A 20,148-nucleotide genomic window follows, 5' to 3' on the forward strand; every position below is an offset into this window, starting at 1 on the left:
CTTTTGTAGTTTTGCTTTAATTTATGAATATTTAGTCATTGTACTAAATTTGTCCAACATAAGTGTGGCTTAGTCCATATGAATGGATAGCAATAATTTTCCAAGAATGTGCAAATAATCTGTCTACAGTTAGTATATATTTAATATGAATGCAGTGTTCTGGGTACAAATCCTTTGAGAGACTGGGCTCTTGGGGCATTTGTTGAGTACTAAATTTTGGTGGGGCATTAAGCTCCTATTAGGCCCAGGAGCATAAGAAGTGAACCCGTAGTCATCTTTCCTTCTACTGTATAGGGAGAATTGGTCTAGATTCTCTTCAAACTAAAAGTACTGCTTAACAAAATCGGTGTGCAAGGTGGAGAATGTGAATCTGAAGTGTAAAAACTTGTGTTACACTCTGAATTTTTTTTTCTGAAGCAGCTGTGCTAGTGCTTCCAGCTGTCTGTGTTCTGCTAGCCAGAACTGGGGTAATGTATTTCTAAGAATCTCCTACTTGGTCATTTCTGCTGAGCATTTATTCTGCCGTGCTGTGCTCTGTGGCATGGTAGGCTGTGGAGGGCTAGCTTTTGGCTTTAGAACAGCTCAGGTTTCCCTTGTTTTAATGAAATTTTCTTCCTGCTACAGATACTTTAGATGTTTTGTTCTACTTACATGTTTGCAAAAGGAAATTCAAGAATTGGAGCTTTTTGGCTTACTCGGTATTTTTTTTTTTTTTTTTAGATAATTTGTAAAAACTAGATGTTATGGGCAGGTCTTGTAAAGCTTCTCTTCAGTTAATGCCAGCTACATATAAATTTTAAATGCAAGTGGTTGACGACCTTTATATACAACTAAATTGTCTTGTACCTCACTTTGATTATAAATTATATCAGTCAGAACATACATCTTGTCTGATTCTTCTAATTAATAGTGTCTGATATGAAAATGTCTTGAGGCAGAAGGAATTGCCTTGGTGTTGCTGAGATATATTCTCATTTTACTACTTCGTAGTTGAATGTGCAAAATTGATTTTAAAGGATTTTTTTTTAAAGGATATTCTTCTGCTACTGACTCATTTACGTTTTGTTAGAAGTTGTTAATAAGTTAGCATAAGTAGCATCTCTTTAAAGTTTATTTAAAACTTAGAACTGCCATTTACAGACTTTATTTTCGGAGCTGGAATAAGGCTTTGGTGATCTGGTCTTGGTCTGTATTTAATATCTTTTTTCAAATGATCATTTCATGACCAAACAATCCTATCTTCTGTACCTCTGTTCTTGTTAACATCAGAAATATGTTTCATTTAGGAATTTGCAGTTCCTGATTATCGTTCGTCTCACCTGGAAGTCAGTCAGGCAACCCAGCTCCTGCAGCAGCAACAGCAACAGCAGCAGCAACTTCGGCGCAGGCCTTCCTTGCTTTCTGAATTTCACCCAGGCTCTGACAGGTGAGGATGCTGGTTTTGAAGTATGTGAACACAAATGTTCTACCTGCTTCCTGCAAAGTTAAACTTTTGAATAGAAAGGTTTTTGAGTTTCACTGTTTTTGTCTAAGTACTTGACATTATTAGTTGGCGCTCCATTGTAACAGCGTTGGTCTCCTGTGTTTGAATGTTGTAGCTGTTGTGTAATTCCTCAGTCCTTTTGGCTTAACTAATATATTTGCTTCACAGACAGGAAGTGACAGTCTGCTTTGCTTTTCCCACACCTCTCCTAACAACGCTGTCGGTAAACTTTGGAGAATCCAAGTGCATATTGTAAACTTTTTAATGCTGTTTAGGCTAAAATTTGTACCTTTGGATAATTTAATCTTGCTGAGTAGAGGCCACAAATGCAAGAGTCGTTACAGTGTGAATGTTACCTGTCACGTTTCCTAGATTACTTACTTATTCAACAGATGGTATCTGTGTGGCTGGGCAAGTAAGAAGCAACGGAGCCAATTGGGCAATTGAGTTGTAAGAATTGTAGAACACTGAAATGTGGCACAAAATGGACTTCTAGGCACAGAGGACTAAATCAGAATGTATTCTACATTTGGCAAGACACCTGTCAGCTTCATATAATTTGTTCTAAATACCCTTTTTGTCAGTCTCATATCCCATTCCTGTCTCTGTATATCACTATAGTGAGTAGAGTACCCTACTGATCTGGGTCCAGTAGGTTAACTGAGGACAAGTACAGTGGACAACTACAGTAAATCCTATGTTGCAGTTTAGTTTCAGCTTGGTAATATCTTCCTTCTCAGTAAAATGAGTTACTTGATGGTGGATATTGATAAATTTTCAAATGTACATTAATATTACTGTAAGGTTGATAGGTTCAAGAAAGTTTTCAGACTGTGTTAATACTCATTTGACTACATAACTGGATATACTCTAAAAACCAAATCTAGAAATCAAAAACCCACTACAGATCGGAATAAGATTGACTGGATTGTAGAAATTTAGCAAGACTATGCTTTTGTTTAGGGGAGAGGTTACTTTGTGATTTATGCACCTCAATTCTTGAGTGTGTTGGTGAGCTGATGTACAGTCATAAGCAAGCGTTACTGCTTGTAATAATCTCTTTTTTTTCTTGGACTCTTAGTAAATATATTTGCTAGGAGCAACTTCATAGGCTGAATTACTGCTAGCAGTTTATTTTGGCTATAAGTGAGGTATCTGATTCTGAAGGAATAGCAGTGATGAATGTTATGTAAATACTGGTCTATCTTAAAATCTCATTAGAATATTCCCAGAAATAGCTTGATGACAGTGAAATCTGGGGCCTGCATGTTGCCTTTATCATGTGTCACACCAATGTCAGTAAGGCTCTGTTTTAGTGCTGAGAGTCATAGTAGCTTTTAAAGTTCTCAAAACTTGAGTTTATAGCAGAAGTAAATCCCTTCCTGCATTGTAAATTTGTAAAAGCTTATTAGTAGTTCTGACAAAATACAGGAAACTACTGTCATCTCTTCAGTGACACTTCATAGGAAGATGTTGAAGCATATGAGATTCTTTTATGGACATTCTGTGCAGTGCAGTGTAAAGAAGCTAGTAATACTGTTCTTTTGCACTTTTCTGAGAAGGAGGAGTTTTTAAATGACTCATGGATTGAATCAATGACTGTTTATGTCATATAGTAGCATTTTAGTAGAGATCAAGTTTCAAATAGACTCATGGCTCATTTCAAGCATTCTGTGTGTATTTAAAAATTATTTGACTGCAAAAATGAAATAATGAAGCTGTTGTGACCATCTGTGTTCAGTGGAATATAGTACTATATTTATCTCGTGGATTTTTTTTGTTGTTTATAATTTGAATTGCAGCTTTGATATAATTTTAGCAGTGGTAGGTTTCTTTAAGGGTTTGTAATAATAGGCATGCATTTAAACAGTGTCTTAGGATTCAAGATAACTTTCTCTCTTTCAATGGATTTTAATTGTTGTATTTTTGAAGATCATACTTAAAAGCATCTGTCTGCCTTACTGTTTAGAATGAGTCTCACTAAATCACATCTCCTATATATTTGAAAAGAGTTGAGGAACACCAAATAGTTTTCTTGTATGGAACATGTGTGTTTTAATATTTTATCTCTTCTGTCTATTAGGCCTCAGGAAAGAAGAACTGGATATGAACAGCAATTTCATCCAGGTCCATCTCAGACAGATCATGATTCACTGGAGTCTAAGCGACCACGTCTTGAACAAGTCTCCGATTCCCATTTTCAGCGTGTCAGTGCAGCTACTGTCTTGCCTTTAGTACATCCTCTGCAGGAAGGGTTGAGATCTGCGGATATTAAGAAGGTAAAACCATTTTCTGTTATGATGCTGAAGGTGTAAATTCCTATGTTGCAGTGAGCTAATCAAATTTTTGTTGTTAGGTAACTTTAAAATTTATTTAGGTTCATTCTTTAATCCCAGAAATTTAATTTTGCACATTATCACAAACTGTAGTCATGAGTCAGTGTTACTCTCCTGTAAAAAGAACAAGATGTCTGCCTCAAGCACAGTGAAGAGACTGGAGTTCTGAGTTGCCCCTACACTCTTGAGTCATTAAAATTTCAGCTGCAAATTTATAGTAATATAGTGCATGAAATATTTTTGCTTTTCAATTGAAAGTTGCTGGCAAATGCATGCAAGTCCATTTTTTTTTTTTCTGTAATTAACATTTGTACTGAATGGTCAAAATACTCCCTCTGCCCCCTTTCTCATTTAAGCATTTGAATTGAATCTGTTTATTTACATGACACTAATTATACTCATCACTGTCTCATTTTGGATAAATCTAGGACAATCTAGCTTGGTGTGGATATTTTCTATTGTAGATACTGAATGTTGGTTAGAGCAATTTGTGGAGAGCAGACAAATGTCTTAAAATGAATATTTAATACCTTCTCTCATGCACTCACACAAGCACACAGCCTCACACACCAAAAAGGTGGTGTATAATGGGTGTGACTTGCGAAGGTGAGTGCTTAGGTTTCTAAACTCAGATTATTTAAAGCAGAATTTCACTATGTGGATTCAGAAGCTAATAAGCGTCAGATTTGAAAGAAGTTGATTGTCTTGCCTTTTCTCTACCATTCCTTTTATCATGTGAATAAAGAAGTAAAGTAAAATTATGGTAGCATGTGATTTCTTAGTAACTTGCTTTGTTGCAAAGATAAGATTAAAGGGGGTTGGAGAACCTGAGCTGAGGCATGCAGTGTTAACATGCTTGCGTGTAACTGAATTTTTATCCAGGTGCTGCATATAGAAATCTACTGTCTCAATTTAGAAACACAGCCTAGTATTATCTTGAGGAGGAGTGGCATACAGACACATCATCTTTCAGTCAGATTGGCTTGAATGAGGGATGTATTACTGAGCTAGCATTTGCCAGCTAGGTAGTCATGGAGCATGATGGTCTGAGGACATAAAGACAAGTACAAGAGTGCTGATATTAGAACATGAAGCATGTTGAAATAGGTTGTTTGGAAACAGACAAAAAAAAACAAGACAAAAAAAAAAGCCAAATGAATAGTGAACTGTCTTTCTTATCACTTCTCTAAAGTCTTGTGAAGTTCAAGAGAACTCAACATTTATAACCACAGCTAACTCCAGACGTACTTTATCAGGTTGGTCATGGTTATCTTCAAGAATATCCTCATCAGTGTGTGTGCTGAGTATTGAGGATTGGCTCTCAAGTAACCCCTCATTTAAAGATAAAAGATAGTGTTTACATTTATGATGATACATTTTTTAAAGGGAGATGTTTTGATCTTATTTTGGTTTTAAGATAAATACTGAAGTGCGCTGTTATTTTTAAAGGTAGAGTTTGAAATTACAGTATCACAAATGGGCTGTCAATTCTAAAATATTTAGAGCATTAATAAACTCAAATAGTAAACTCTGGCTTAGATAGCTCCTCAACAGAGAGATAGATAACTGGAAATTCTTTTTTATTCATGCATGTGAGTTTGGTTGCTGAACACTCATTCACATGCTATCAATATGACTGATTTCTCTCAATGTCCACCCCCACCTCCTGTCCCTATGATAGGACCCAGCTTTTGGAGGAAAGCATGAGGGACCATCTTCTCCAATTTCTGGTCAGCCTTGTGGGGAGGACCAAAATGCTTCACCTTCAAAGCTGTCAAAGGAAGAATTGATACAGAGCATGGACCGTGTAGATCGTGAGATTGCGAAAGTCGAACAGCAAATCCTTAAACTGAAGAAAAAGCAAGTAAGCATAGCAGACACTACTGTTGTTATCTGCCAGCGAAAAAGGTGTGGAAAAACTTCATTTATTGGTGGTAGTGGTGCATTTTTCAGTTACACGAACAAGTTAAAGAGGGAAGGTTATGTATATGATTCTGCTAGAATGATTAAATAGATTGGGCATCACATAGTTTTAAACATTTTGGAAAACAGGAGAAAACCATGTAGAAACACCAATAGTAGATGGCTTTATTTTAAACGTTTGTTAGATGAGTAGTGAAACAAGGGCACTGTGACTGTAATTTCAGCTTTAAAGATGACGGCTGAGTGAGGGGAGGCTATCATCTTTCTTCTTTCGCAGTCTGTGCAAGGGGAGAATTGCTTGCATGCGTCTCCAAAACCAGAGCTTGTACAAAAGTCCCTGGATCATCTGCTTTCACAAGGGCAAGAGATCCTAACATCTGGAGCTAAGGTCAGCCTTGGGGGAAAGTGTAGTAGGAGGGGTGCAAGTAAACAGAGAGCGGAGAAATAAAGAAGGAAATACCTTTTTTTTTTTTTTTTTTCCTGGCTATGCTTTGCGTCAGAGAACTGCACTTCAGCCAGTGGAAGCAAAGGAAATGTTTGCTGGCAGTAGTTGTTGCCTTCCCAGTAGCTGTTGTGGCCAATTAAACCCATCCTTCAATCTAGGCATATGTTATTCGTTGGCAGAAACAAAGTCCTTGTCTCCTTTTCCTTTTGTGACTTTCAAAGATCCAGATAGAAGTAGTGCCAGCTGTATGCTTTTTTTTAGTGGGAACTCTGCAAGAAATGAGTTATGCTGTAGGATTTGTTAAGTTGTAAGTACAGGATAACAATAGATAACTCTCTGGAGCAGTATGTTTTTAAGGTCTGGAAGCATTTAATTACATCTGTATTTTAATGACCTGTAAAGTGACCTTCAGCAGAAAAACAAAAAAAGGATGTCATTAAGTACCTGGCTGTGTGTTAATGATGCTTATCTTTTTTGTTTGTTTGTTCACTTTTCCACAAAATCAGCAAGTACTATGTGTATCATCTATGAAGATTCATTTGTGCACATTTGTACTACTGTTTGACTTCAGAAAAATTAGGAAGTTGTTGTTGCCTGCAATAATTGAGCCTGTTTATTATGGCATTCTTTAAAAACTTTAGATTTTGAATTCTTATGGAGCAAAATATCTTCTAGCCAGTGCTGTAAGACAAGATGGATCCCTAGTGTTGGAAATTTTGTTGTATGTTTGTGGCAGGCATGGATGAAGGATATTTACAATTAAAAAATCAAGATGTCATTGAATCAGATTTATTTGATGGGGAAGTAAATCACAGCAGTGTAGTAGGTAGGAAAATACAGGGTTTTTTGCTTGCTTGGTATTGTAACAATCTTGGAACTTCAATATATGTGGAGTGGTTTATTTCTGTTGTGAAGTACATTTAGAATGATGCTCCCTGGATTGTTAAAAGGACTTTTGTACCATTTAAAAAAATGAGGCAGTAGTAATAATGACGCTTGAGTATCTACAATGTAGAAAGACATCTCTGTGGATTACTTTCTCTGTGAGAAGGCAGGTTTGGTGTAACTGTTCTCCAAAGTTACTACTTTTGTTTAAAGAGTGATAAATTACAGTGAGACAGTGGCTTTAAATATCAAGCTGAAACAAGCATGATTCAGTACAGGTGAGTCTTGTAAACAGTTCATTTGGTTTACCAATAGTACAAAAAATAGTCTTGTTATCATCCCTGTTGGCATTAAAACCATTTCATTCCCTCCTTGTCAGTTAAGAAGAGAAATAACAGGCAGTGCTAACTGTTGATCAGATGCATATTTTATCTCTGGTGACTAATTACTGGTAAGGGTAACATGGTGCGGATGGCTGATTTTCTTTCTTTCGTCTCTTAGCAACAACTTGAAGAAGAAGCTGCTAAGCCTCCAGAGCCAGAGAGGCCTGTCTCCCCTCCTCCAGTGGAACAGAAACACCGCAGTATTGTCCAAATTATTTACGATGAAAATCGGGTAAGTGTGCTTTTCAGTTGACCGAGGGTAGCTGTGAATCTGACCCAACAAACTAAAATTCATTATGTCTTAATTTACTTCTGTGGGGCAATTTTTGCTTCTCCTCTTTTATTGATTTGCCCAACCCTCTTTTAATATTCATTTACTTCTTTAAATGAGACACTTGTATGACACTTATTTTTGATCACAGGATCCTTCTTTTATCTTGTAAGCAGTCTAGGGAAACACATTGGTGGGTCTCATTGCTAGACCCTTGTGTTGAGATGGATAGATCCAGATATATATAAACACACATGCTCTCACACACACACACATATATATAGATGTGTCTACGTGTGTAGATAGCTAGATGTAAAAAAAATGCTTTGGAAATTTATCTTGAATTCTCTTTTCCTCACATAAATACAGACAAGCTTGGCTGAAGCCTCAACATTTGTATTAGCTGAAGGGGAAAAACTCACTATGTTGTAAGAGTCTCTGCCTTCTTTTTAAACTCTGACTTCTGGTACTTAAGATCTGGATAAATGAACAGATAAAAAGAAGTAATATATAGGTGAATTGTGAGCTTGTGTTGCATAAGTGGTGAGAAAACTATGGGAGGTCACTAATATTGCCAACAGTAGCAAAGTGCATCCTGCCTTTTTTTTTCGCTGGTAGTTTGAGATTAGATAGATGTATATCTGCTGGTTTTAAAAGTATTATGATCTTCTGTGAGCTTTTATTTATTTATTTATTACAATTTTATTTTGTACTTTAGAGGAACAGTTAACTTCTATTACATCAGACTATTTCTGAAAATTTGAGGTGATAAAAAGCTGCAACACAATTTTATACAGTAGACTTCCTTAAGCTGAGTTGCATGTTGGGTAGTAGGCAAAACTGTGAGTTTGAGGACATCTTAGCAGGCTGCTGTGCAACTCTTTCTCTGCTAACTCTCGTTACAGGTGGGGTTTACAACAGAATTTTGAACTTCCTATTGCATTTCCCATGTTGCATATGTGCCAGTAGATGGGGAAACCCATTTTTTTGTTGCCTGAGATGGAGTAACTTGTCAGTGTATAGCTGCTTCTGTCTGTGTAGCTGTTCATTCTTTATACAGGGAGAATTACCAAGCTTAATGCATTTGTGAATCCATTTAGCATTTGGTTTGAGTTCTCGTATCAGGAATTACATGTACTGTACAATGGCAGTATTGATGGGGCTTAATGCAAATAGCATGTGTCAATACTCACTGTCTTATTTAAAGGGTTATTAAAGATGTGTTAAGCCGTTCGTGTACACAGCATTTGTTTGATATCTCTTCTTCTGCAGCTGTACAAGAGAACAGTCCCCTTGGCAGCTTTCATCTTCAAACCATGCAGTTTAGGATAATTACTTTTAATATACAACTACTGTTGGCTAAAAGTTGGTTAAAGTAATAGGGTTAGAGTTCAATTTTAAATGTTTTGAGACCAGAAAAACTATTCTACCAGGGTAATACTGTATTTCTTTGATATATAATTATTTTGTACAGCTGTGAGTTCCAAAGAATTTCTCAAGATTGAAATTACATGGAAAGAGGTTAGAACTTAGCAGAACACTTTCTAATAATAACTGCTTTATGGATTAATTTCTCCTATATTTTTCTTTGCAGATGTCTTAGAGCTAGCACATACAACTATTGAGGGGAAAGAAGCGAATTTTGAACTAGTATGTTGGGTCATTTCAGATAGCCTTGTCTGCTGACAAAGGGCTTTGGAAGATCGTAGAGGCTTGAAATGAATTTGTAAAAGCTGACAGTCTTATTTAGTGCTGCTTCCTTTAGGGTTGAAATTATTTTGGGGTCTTTGCCTAGTGTGAGGGAGGAGGGCTTTTGGCATACTTCTCTGTGTGTTTATGTACACATTGATTCACGCTCTCAGACTTAACAATCGCATAAGTTTAGTCTCTTAATTCCATTTTTCAAAGCTAGCTATACTTTGTTTTACTGGACACCTTTCTTCCTCTTCATAATTATTTGCTGTATTATTTATTAAATGCATGTTCTTTTGGAACTACAGAGGTCAGTTTCTGCTTTTATTCTCTAACAGCCGCCAGACGCGGAGATCAGAGTAGTAACTGCACAGTTCAAGTACAGGTTTCTTGATTCACTGAGGCAACACTGCAGAAGTAGGTTCAGAAGGATATAGTATAGTCAGACAGGGTTTTAGCAGCTAGCATAAATGAGGGAGTTCAGATACACTTTTGACTTCAGATGATTCACTTAGACTATACAAAAAAAATCTTTTTTGCAGAAAAAAGCAGAAGAAGCTCACAAGATTTTTGAAGGTCTTGGTCCAAAAGTTGAACTGGTAAGTGGTAGTTTTAGTTTTTTGTTGGGGGTTGTTTTTTTTTTTTTTGTTGCTGTTGTTCTATTTTCTCTGTTGCCAGTTGCTGTAATTCTGTTGTGGTAAACAGATGTAGTTTTATGTTTATGTATGAAAGAAGTGTGTGTTTTTAAATGCACTGGTGAATTGGGGCTTGATCACATAAATTCAATTTGAATCTGAGAGAACAGTCTGAAATATGTAAAAAATGAAATACTGTTATATACATAAGTAGTTATAATGATCTAATTTTAAGTAATGAAATCTATGCTTTGTGTTGAATATCTTCTAGTCCCTTAAGACTGCTCCATCTCAGATTGAGTCCACTGTTGGCAGAATACTAAAACATTGTTAAATAGATTGCAAATACTTTTAGAATTACATGTTTTAAAAAATACTAAGCATACCTTTCTGATCCAAAATTATAGCCACTTTACAACCAACCATCAGACACAAAGGTCTACCATGAAAACATCAAAACGTAAGTGCTTTAATATTTTGTGCTTGTGCCATTTAAGGTATCTAGACTCAAATATTCACTTAAATTTTTCATTGCTTTGATTTCCAAGTAGGACGTGTGTACTTTAACCATAATTAAAAGCTTCCAGTCGATGTAACTTTCCCATTTCTATGTCGTAGAACACTGCTGCAAGACATGAGTTATATGTACTGAAGGCAGAAACCATAACTTTTCATCTTAACTTAAAGACAAAAACAAATCATAAAATTTAAGTTAGTAATGCTTGTGTTTTTCAAAGTCTGAAATTCCAGATTTGACCTAGATATGTCTAGTCAGCTTTTCCTGAATGTAATGTTCAAAGAAGTGTTTCAAAAGTTAACACTGTCAGTAAACTGTAGGAGGACTCCTGATTTTTAATTTTCTTTTTTTAATGTTATCTCCTTATTGACTTAAGTGTATACTCATTTTCTGTCATGGACTATGAGCAGAGTTATTGCATGCTACACTTACCTGTTATTCTGGGCAAACTGAATAATGAATAAACTGGTTGTCTTCTCCTGGAAGAAACATGAATTTTGAGGAAAATAATTTTTTTTGTTTCTTTTTTAATATAGAACCCGTTTCTCAAATTTGTGAGAGATATGTTTTTTTAGTTCTCTGAACCAAATACTGTTTATAAATTGAAGTACAGTTTTAATAGATACATTTTAAAATGTATTTAATTAAGCTTATTTATATGCAAACTTAAATGTCCAGAAAAGAGCCCTCTCCATGGTGGTTTTTTGTTGCATCTGATTACTTTGAATGTCTCAGTTCTGCAGGGATGATGGTGGACTCATTTCTCTACAGAAAGTCATTCATAATGTAGAAGAAAATCTTAGTTTTTACCTATCTATGTCAAACTAATATTGATTTCACTCTCTAGCGATGTTATAAAATACAAAAATAATGATCACTCCATTGCGACAAAAATCATTTTGATTCAAAAATTATTTTGAAAATATGTATTGCTGCTAGACTTTGGTGAAAATAATTCCTGAATTTTAACTGTCCCAAAAGTGCATATTTCTTGCAAGTCCTCTTTGAGGAAATCCTACTGTATTGTAACTATGAAGACCAAGACTTTTTTGATGACTTCTCTAGGACAGTTACTGGGAAGAAAATATTTACTGTCATATCTCACTTTGAAACTCAAATACTGATGTTTTTGAGACAAACTTTACTGCTGTGGCATGATTATCCTGGTTCAAAGTTGTTAGTGAGTAATATAAAATGCATAGTGAGTAATGTGCATGTTACTAAGTGCTATAACTTCTACTACCATTTTATAATATTTAGTAAGTACTGAAAAAAATCCTACAGATGGCTATCCTTTAAAAACTTATCTTAAAAAAAAAAAGTAATTCTTACCCTACTCCTTCAAATGTAGTTGTATAGCTGTTCCAAAATACTCATTTTTTGAGTAATGTACTGTAAAACTCATAACTTTAGGGTTGAATTGCAAAGATATTTTTTTTCCCCAAAGCATAATATCTTAAGCCACATTTACTCATTTTAGATTATTGTCTCACTTGTGGCAAAGGAGAGCAAGCACCTACCTTGAAATTGTGAGCTTTTGTCTCTCAATTGCTTGTTCCAGCCATCTACAAGAATCTTCTCTGATAAAAAACAGTATTATTTAGATGGTTGTTTCATTAGGAATTTTCTCTATTTTCTACCCTGAAAATATTTTTCATAATAATGACCTGTCATCTAGAATCCATACGGGCTTTGTTGAGTAGTTTTGAAGTGCTTGATTCATATGTAGATCACTTTTTTAATTTTTTTTTTTTTTTTTTTTGGCAGAAACCAGGTGATGAGGAAAAAGCTAATACTATTCTTTAAAAGAAGAAATCATGCAAGAAAACAAAGGGTAAGACTACTATGTTTTTGTAAAAAGAGCACATGGTTGGTTTTCTCTCTGGATCCGTGAGTTGCATTTCCAAATGTGTCACATAAATCCTATTGATTAGAAAAATAAGATTCTTAAGCGAAAATTCTGTTGATTTATTAGAAAATAAACTGCAGGTTTTTTAACTGGTTTGTCGATTATATGACTGAAAACCATCTAAAGTACAATAAGGAAAAAGCTTTTTTTCTTCCCTTTTCTTAAAGAGTATGAATGGAAGAGATGCAATGAAAATCTTTATCTGTCATGCCTGACCTATCTCTGAACTTCTTTTCTTGTATAGTAGCTACAGTATCTGAAAGAAAATGGGGCAGAACTCTGATTTTTGAAGTCTGACAGCATTTTTAATCAAATATGTGTGTTGGATACCAGTACTAATTGACTTAATGCTTTCTTTTGCATGCTGTTGTAGCAAGTGGCATACATCATCAAAAAGCTCTTTTGGGTGATGCTTGAAAAATCATTTTTAGTATCAAGAATAGCAGAAGGTTGTACACCGAATTGGAAGATTCCACCGTGGAAGTGTAATGAAGTTTTTTTCTTCTTAGGATCCTAAGGGGTTTTTTATGTAGGAGCAGCTCCCTACATATTGCTGAGATTGAGGACATACTGCAATTATTGCAGCACCATCCTGTTAATTAAAAATTTAAAATAAATAAAAATTAAACCAAGTCCACTAATTAAAAGCCTGGTGCCAGAAGATGTGAGATTTCAGGAAGGCAGTAGTAACAGTTAACCGATAACATTGCAATGTGTAAAGCAAAGAAATAGTGTGAAATATTAATAATCCACATTTTTTTATGTACTTCCTCGCATTCTCTCTGCTGAAAATTTGGTTTATGTCATCTTCAAAATGGAAGCCACTAGAGCAGGAAAAATATGTCTGTTCATTCCAGGAGCCTACCCATGTTATGTGTAATGATCACTTAGTGTATTTTAGTTTAATTCAAGGTCTACTTTTGGAATTTAACAGGAACAGAAAATCTGTCAACGTTATGATCAGCTGATGGAGGCATGGGAGAAAAAGGTTGACAGGATAGAAAATAATCCACGCCGGAAAGCTAAGGAGAGCAAAACAAGAGAGTACTATGAAAAACAATTTCCAGAAATTCGGAAGCAAAGAGAACAGCAAGAACGATTCCAAAGGTATTACCATGGATTTGAAATATTCCTACAAAATATCTCTTAGGACTTAAGTTTTAAAATTATTTATAATAAAATTGGTTCAACCTAACCATTAAGTTTTTATGTTCATCACTTTATTCCTTAAAAAAAGAATATTAGTGTATCATACAGTATGAAGTAAAATGTTCTTTCATTTGTTCACTGTGTTTCATGGCACTGAGCTCAAGTTTCCCTTCACATCCTAAGGATCTTTGTGGCTGTACTTGTGTATCCACTGTCTTACGTCTCACCCTTTACTGTCCCTCCCTATCAGCTTAGTCAGCAGTGCTAGCCTCATCAGTTTGGTGTCCTCTTGGGCTGCTTTAGCGATGTCCAAATTGTTCCTTTCCTATCTCCCTGTTTAGATCTGCCCTCAAAACCCATATTTTCCAAAAGAAATACAGAATAAAGGCTAATTAGCAAAGGCTGGTTAGGTTGTGGTTCTCGGTGACTATGTGAGTTAAGCTGCTCACATGCACAGAGAGGTTTGTGGAGTTGGTCTTAAGATAATTGGAGTGTCTACTTCACATGAACCTGTTCATTTTGGACCTACACCCTATTGTATACTTGGTATTTTTCTGTCACTGGGTGTCTGTGTTTCATGTTCCCTATATTCATTAGCCTAGACACTCAGAAATCATTTAACTTCTATAATTAACAATTTGAATGATCTTTTGTTTTACTTGCTTTTAATTTTATTCCAGACGCTCTTGCTTTTTGAAGTATGCAGGATACAACAATTAAGTCACTATTATTTAATTTTAAAGTATCAGACACTTGTTAAGTGGAAACTGTATAAAGAGTCTTAAAAGGAATGAAGTGAAATTCATTTGAGAGTTCACTTTAACTACGGTAGTGTAGGTAGTGCTTCAAATTAGAATTAGGTCAGGTTTGATTCAGTTGTGTTGAAACCTGTTTATGTTTTAAATCATTTTAATACACCTTTGAGAGTTCAAGCCCCATAAAGATTTCATCTCATTATCCCTTCTAACCATCTGTCTAAATCACCTTACTTCACATAAAACATAGGAAAAGCAGGTAGTTTGCAATATATTATGAAGGTTGGAGGATCTGGCTTTGTGGAATCAAGAAGAGAGAATAAAGTAAAGTGTTAGAATGGAAACAGCACTCGTATCTGTGAGAAGCTTTTGCTTTAAGAATATATCACGTGATTGTAATTACAAACTACTTGGGAAAGGGCCATCTCTTTATGTTATATTAATGTTCTCTAATGTAATGGCATCTTTGTCTATATTTGTGCTTGTAATACTATTGCTGTGTAAATACTAAGGGAGGTTTTGCCAGATTTTGTGCAAATTGCTTCGTTCATTAAAATCTTTGAGCAAATGAAGATGTTTAGGCTCAGTAATTATCAGTGATTTTTATCTCTGAAATGCTTTTTGACCCACATGCTGTAATATATTACGATGTTCTGAAGTGTAAAGATCACTAGCTGAGAAACTCTTCCAAATTACAGCTCTCCTCATCAGTTCATAAGTTGAAAATTTTACTTTGTTGTAATGAGTCTCAGTGCTGTATTAGGAACTCGACTGAATTGATGAAAGGCAAATTTGGCGTGCTTTTTTCTTTTGAAAAATAAAAAACTTAAGTTGTCTTTCACAGTATGTCAGTTTTACTAATTAAGATGATGATTTCAGTGACACTGATGAACATTTCTCATACTCAGCAGAAGCGTATTAATGTATCTAAAACACCTACTTGCAGTGGAATCTGTGGTGACAACACTCCTTTTTTGATGTTGACTCAAGCATGCCCTTGTTGCTGAGCTTTGCAAATTCACCTGTAAAACTGAGCACTCGTTTGAAATTGCAATACATGAACAGAGTTTGTATTCTGAGACTGCTTAAGAAAGAACAATCCTAACTAATCTGGGAGACTGGTAACAGTATTTTAAGGAAATTTTGAAGGTTGTAATTGTTGTGTACAAAATCTGAAAATACAGCTATTTTCCACTCTATCCTTACTACTTCTGTTTCCCCTCATTCTAGAGTTGGTCAAAGAGGGGCTGGACTTTCAGCAACTATTGCTAGAAGTGAACATGAGATTTCTGAAATCATTGATGGACTTTCTGAGCAGGAGGTGAGGCTACTGTCTGTACTTTGCTATAGAAACACGGCAAATGACTCAATATCCTTTTATTGGCAGTGAAAGGTCTCGTTCAGAGAGTTTGTTTTTTTGATAAGAGAAACCTTTTTGGGCTGCTTTGAAAGAATCTGTGTGAAGTTTGGTTTGAAACAGGTCTTACAAATACTTTTCTTTTAAGGGTTATGCTTCCTGATTGTATCTGTCCTAGATTTTTCTCATGTGTCTGTGTTCATTGCAGGCTTGCTACAACCTAGTTTTTTACAGCTCTAACAAACATGAAGACTCTTCCTTTCTAAAACCCTTCACCATTTTAGTTTTTCATCGTCGTTTGCGACGCTATTTCCTTTAGCTGACTGTGTAAATGCTCATTGGGATAGTGGCAACTTCTGGAAGAGTTAAGAAGTAGAGAAAAAAGTAGTTTCGAACTAACTGTGAATGTGTACTGTGGTGGAGCTTTAAAGAGTTGTGTCATTCAAGAACTGTAAACATTAGTAGCAACTTTTTGTCTTCTTTTTCTTTTATTCTTTGCCTTCAGAATAATGAAAAACAAATGCGTCAGCTCTCTGTCATTCCTCCCATGATGTTTGATGCAGAACAAAGACGAGTGAAGTTTATTAATATGAACGGTCTGATGGAGGATCCCATGAAAGTTTATAAAGACAGACAGTTCATGAATGTCTGGACCGACCATGAGAAAGAGATTTTTAAGGAAAAGTAATGGGCTTTCTTTTATTTTTATTACATTGCAAATGAGAGTTAAATACCTAGCCCCACAGTAAATATCAGTTAAACTGGGAATGCTGAGGCTTTTGTGCAATAATATTTGATGATGTTCTTAGTTGGATGAATGAAACATTGCAGAAGTTTTAGACTTCTCCACTTATTTTCTATCTGAGTAGACTCACATGCATTTAGTCCTTAGATAAGAACTTCTCTCAAATGTACTTTAGTTGTGTGATAAGATTAAAATGAGCAGAGTAGGTATATGATCTCAATATATCAGCTAACAGCTAACTTTAGGTGCTTAGTTCTAAATTTGCACAATTTGAAAACTGGGCATTTTAGACTAATTTCAGTTGTGTAAATCAAAGGCTTGCTGATGGAACAGATTATTTGGAAGACTGCTTTGCTTATTTGATCATGAATTATGTTGTTAAACTTAAATAATTTCTGATTTATAAAAGGTTTGTCCAACATCCCAAGAACTTTGGTCTAATTGCTTCCTACCTGGAACGAAAGGTAAGACCTTTTTTAATATAAGTAGAGCCTAGGGTGGGATCCCTAACTTTCCAAATGTAAGTCATTTATCCCAGCATCATTTTCTCTTCCTGGAAAAAATGTTAAGTTCAAAAAAAGTTACTGCTTTGACAGGATTTTATAATACTTGATCAGTAACACAATCAGTGCGTGCAAACACCTAATGGAAGTTAGTGAAATGACACCACTGACAACAATACAAGAAAATGACACTTCATTTAGTTTTGATCTTATTTTCTTTTTGAAGCAGGTAAGCTTCTTTAACTATCTCACTGCTTAGATAAGGACATAATTGGCTCTGCAGAGCCACTGTGCTAATTCTAGGAAATCTTGCCACCATCTTTTGAGTCAGTGGGATCCTACTGCTGACTGAATTAGTCTGTAGAACTAGTTTTAGTCTTTAGAACTGATTTTGCAGAACTGATGTAAGAAGTAATGGAGAATTAGGATTTGTTAAGACTCACAACAGAATCTTGAATCCATATGGCTGTTATAATAAATAGAAACTTTCAGACTTGCAAATTGTCTAGTATAGATGAAATCATGCAGGCTGAAGTAGCTGAGGGATATTATAAATACATGAGACTTGCGTTTAACACTATAATTTTATGCATAGTTATGTTGTTATATTTGTGTGTGAATTCACTTCCCTGCTGAGCAAACAAATCTAATAGAGTTTTATTTTAGTCTAGGGGTTGAATAGTTTAAGTGTTGAGAGAAATTAAATAGCAAAAATGTTTTCTTTTTTATAGGAGTAAAACCTAATTTTTTTTGCTTTTTCACTTTAGAATGTTCCCGACTGTGTATTATATTATTATTTGACCAAGAAAAATGAAAATTATAAAGCCCTTGTGCGAAGGAATTATGGTAAACGCAGAGGAAGAAACCAGGTATCTTAAATTCATTAATCACTCGGATATAGTTATTTTATTGTTTCATATTTACAACTGTCTTATCATCTGATATAGCAAGTATATTATATGCGGCAAGGGGGGAATAATTTTCCTTTACTGCATTTTTGCCCTTTTAAAATTTAAGTAATCCTGACCTCAAGTGTGTTCTTGGTTAGTCTGGTTTTAATTCTGTGGAATATCGTCTTCCTTTGCACATATGTGACTACTTTTTTAATATGACAGTTCATTTTATTTGAAGACCCTGCCATAGACATTGAAGTTGAATCCATCGTTAAATCCTATGTTGGAGCCAACAGAAGTTAGGTTTAGCATGGGACTTGAAGTGGAAAATTTATAATCACTTCATAATGTCAATAAGCAGAAATTAATAGTGGTCTTTATTTGGTGGTCAGGCTCAAAGTCAAGCTGGAACTTCATAGCAAGAAGAAAGAGACCAATTTGCTGCATGCAAATAAAAAATTCTGCTGATTCAGGAAGTATTCTTTTGGAAGTTTTGGAAATCTTTGGAGGGAAAAAGAACAGCATATTATGTACAAAAAGCATACAAATATGTTTGCTAGGCTACTGGGGTTAGTGTGGGTATTGAAAAACAAAACAACAAGAAATTAAGAGACTTTGAACTGTTTTTTTGTTGGTGTTTTGTTGTTTTTTGGGGTTTTTTTAAAGAAAGCAGGAGAGAGTGCAGTGTATTCACTGAACGTGTTCCCTGCTTTTCCTGTTCTGATTTCCCCTTGCATTTGTCGAGTATTTAGGAAGTACTGAAAATAGAATGAAAGAGATGTCAGTGATGAGATTAGGAAAGAAGGTCATATATGAAAGTACTTGAACAGAGTACTAGATGTAACAATGAAGCCTGCAGGTATTTTGAGTTTGTGTCCTTAAAATGAATTTAACAGATGGAAACTGGTATAGATATGATGTGCTGAAGAAATACCCAAGTGCTTTGTTGGAACTCAAGCCTGGTGGGGGTGGGAGGGGAGGGTCCTCTCAAATTCAGGGTTTTAGAAATCCACAGACCTTAAAATCTGAAGGCTTGTGGGTTACTAGATTTAGTCATATCGCAGCAGCGATACTAAAGGAGAAAATTGTTGAGCCTTTGAGATATTGTGACTGCACAAATCTGTACTGAACTGCAAGACAGCAAATTAAGTAAATATTCCACTTCAGGATATGTGAATCCTCTTTTCAAACAATGTGAGTTTTCTGAGAGTCCAGGTAAATGTATTTTTTGTATAAAAGAAAATTGCTGCTAACAACTTCAGCTGATAAGTTGATCCTGTTCACTAGAAATAGTCACTGTGGTGTGGTTCTATGGTGCTGCTGTACTTAAACCTTTTAAATTATGGTCTGGTGTTCTAAGGGAAGAGATCATATCGCAGAAGACTTACTTGTCTGTAGCACACAAATTACTGATTGCTTGGGGTAAGGTCATTTTCATTATGTACAGGATTTAGTTAGAGCTTCTATTCTGACCACGTGAACTGCTGTGATGGGAGAAAATAATGGACATAACCTGCATTTTGCCAGAACTTCTGCGAGACTTTCTAAGCCTAATAATGCTTTTTAATTGGAAAAGCGTATTGTCATGTGACTAGTGATGGTGAAAGATTCCCATTCAGGTATGGATGTATGGCAAATACAAAGAAGATGGAAATAAAAGAGGTTGTCCAAAAAGTAGACAATCACTGTGGACACTAAACACAGATAATGCTGCTGGTTTAAGTGTCTTGGTTTCATATTCTATTATAAAATGAGACTGATCTGATCATAGCAGGCATACACATGTTGAGCACTGTCTGTGCCATATGTTGTTCTTCTGCAGCTGTTCTCAGAGTGATGAGACAGAACTGGCTCAAGCTGTAATGCAATGTAACTGTAAATTTAGGGATGTTCAGAAGATCATAACTGTGTATTTAAATGTCTTTCAACATTGTTAAACTTTAGACTATTGGAACCGGTGGAATTTAAAATTTGGATGGATTTCTCAATCCATAAATTGTTTGCTTTCCTTGGATAATGCATATAAACTAGAGGGTTTAATTACAGCCCTCTACACAAGGGCATAGATTTGTGAACTTAGCTTGCTGTAAAAGGAAATGCAAGGTGCTCTGCCTGACTTCGTAACTGCTCCTCTGAATACTGATTTGTATGTGAATAACTAAATACGTGAGTTGGGACACTGAAGCTGCTCTCGCTGTTTGTTCAACTCAAATTACTTGCTCTTTGAATTTTAGTAGTGTTGTAGGTCTTAATTGCTAGTTGTTGAT

At 35.4% G+C, this 20,148-nt stretch overlaps 1 protein-coding gene across 2 annotated transcripts in view; it reads left to right on the forward strand.

The window, feature by feature from the left end:
* Nucleotides 1–20,148, forward strand: part of NCOR1 (nuclear receptor corepressor 1) — a 70,497-nt gene that overhangs the window by 14,440 nt on the left and 35,909 nt on the right. The window contains exons 3-15 of one of the 2 annotated variants that reach the window (XM_026861517.1): nt 1,287–1,426; nt 3,567–3,762; nt 5,501–5,683; nt 6,020–6,130; nt 7,574–7,687; nt 9,961–10,017; nt 10,461–10,513; nt 12,338–12,404; nt 13,414–13,586; nt 15,614–15,704; nt 16,246–16,424; nt 16,895–16,949; nt 17,756–17,857. In XM_026861517.1, coding sequence (XP_026717318.1) covers nt 1,287–1,426; nt 3,567–3,762; nt 5,501–5,683; nt 6,020–6,130; nt 7,574–7,687; nt 9,961–10,017; nt 10,461–10,513; nt 12,338–12,404; nt 13,414–13,586; nt 15,614–15,704; nt 16,246–16,424; nt 16,895–16,949; nt 17,756–17,857 — 1,521 coding nt within the window. The remainder of the gene's footprint in view (nt 1–1,286; nt 1,427–3,566; nt 3,763–5,500; nt 5,684–6,019; nt 6,131–7,573; nt 7,688–9,960; nt 10,018–10,460; nt 10,514–12,337; nt 12,405–13,413; nt 13,587–15,613; nt 15,705–16,245; nt 16,425–16,894; nt 16,950–17,755; nt 17,858–20,148) is intronic. The other variant, XM_026861518.1, reaches the window with a different exon arrangement.

The sequence above is a fragment of the Athene cunicularia genome, assembly GCF_003259725.1.
Source record: "Athene cunicularia isolate RWA chromosome 19 unlocalized genomic scaffold, athCun1 chr19_part1, whole genome shotgun sequence".
NCBI lineage: Eukaryota > Metazoa > Chordata > Aves > Strigiformes > Strigidae > Athene > Athene cunicularia.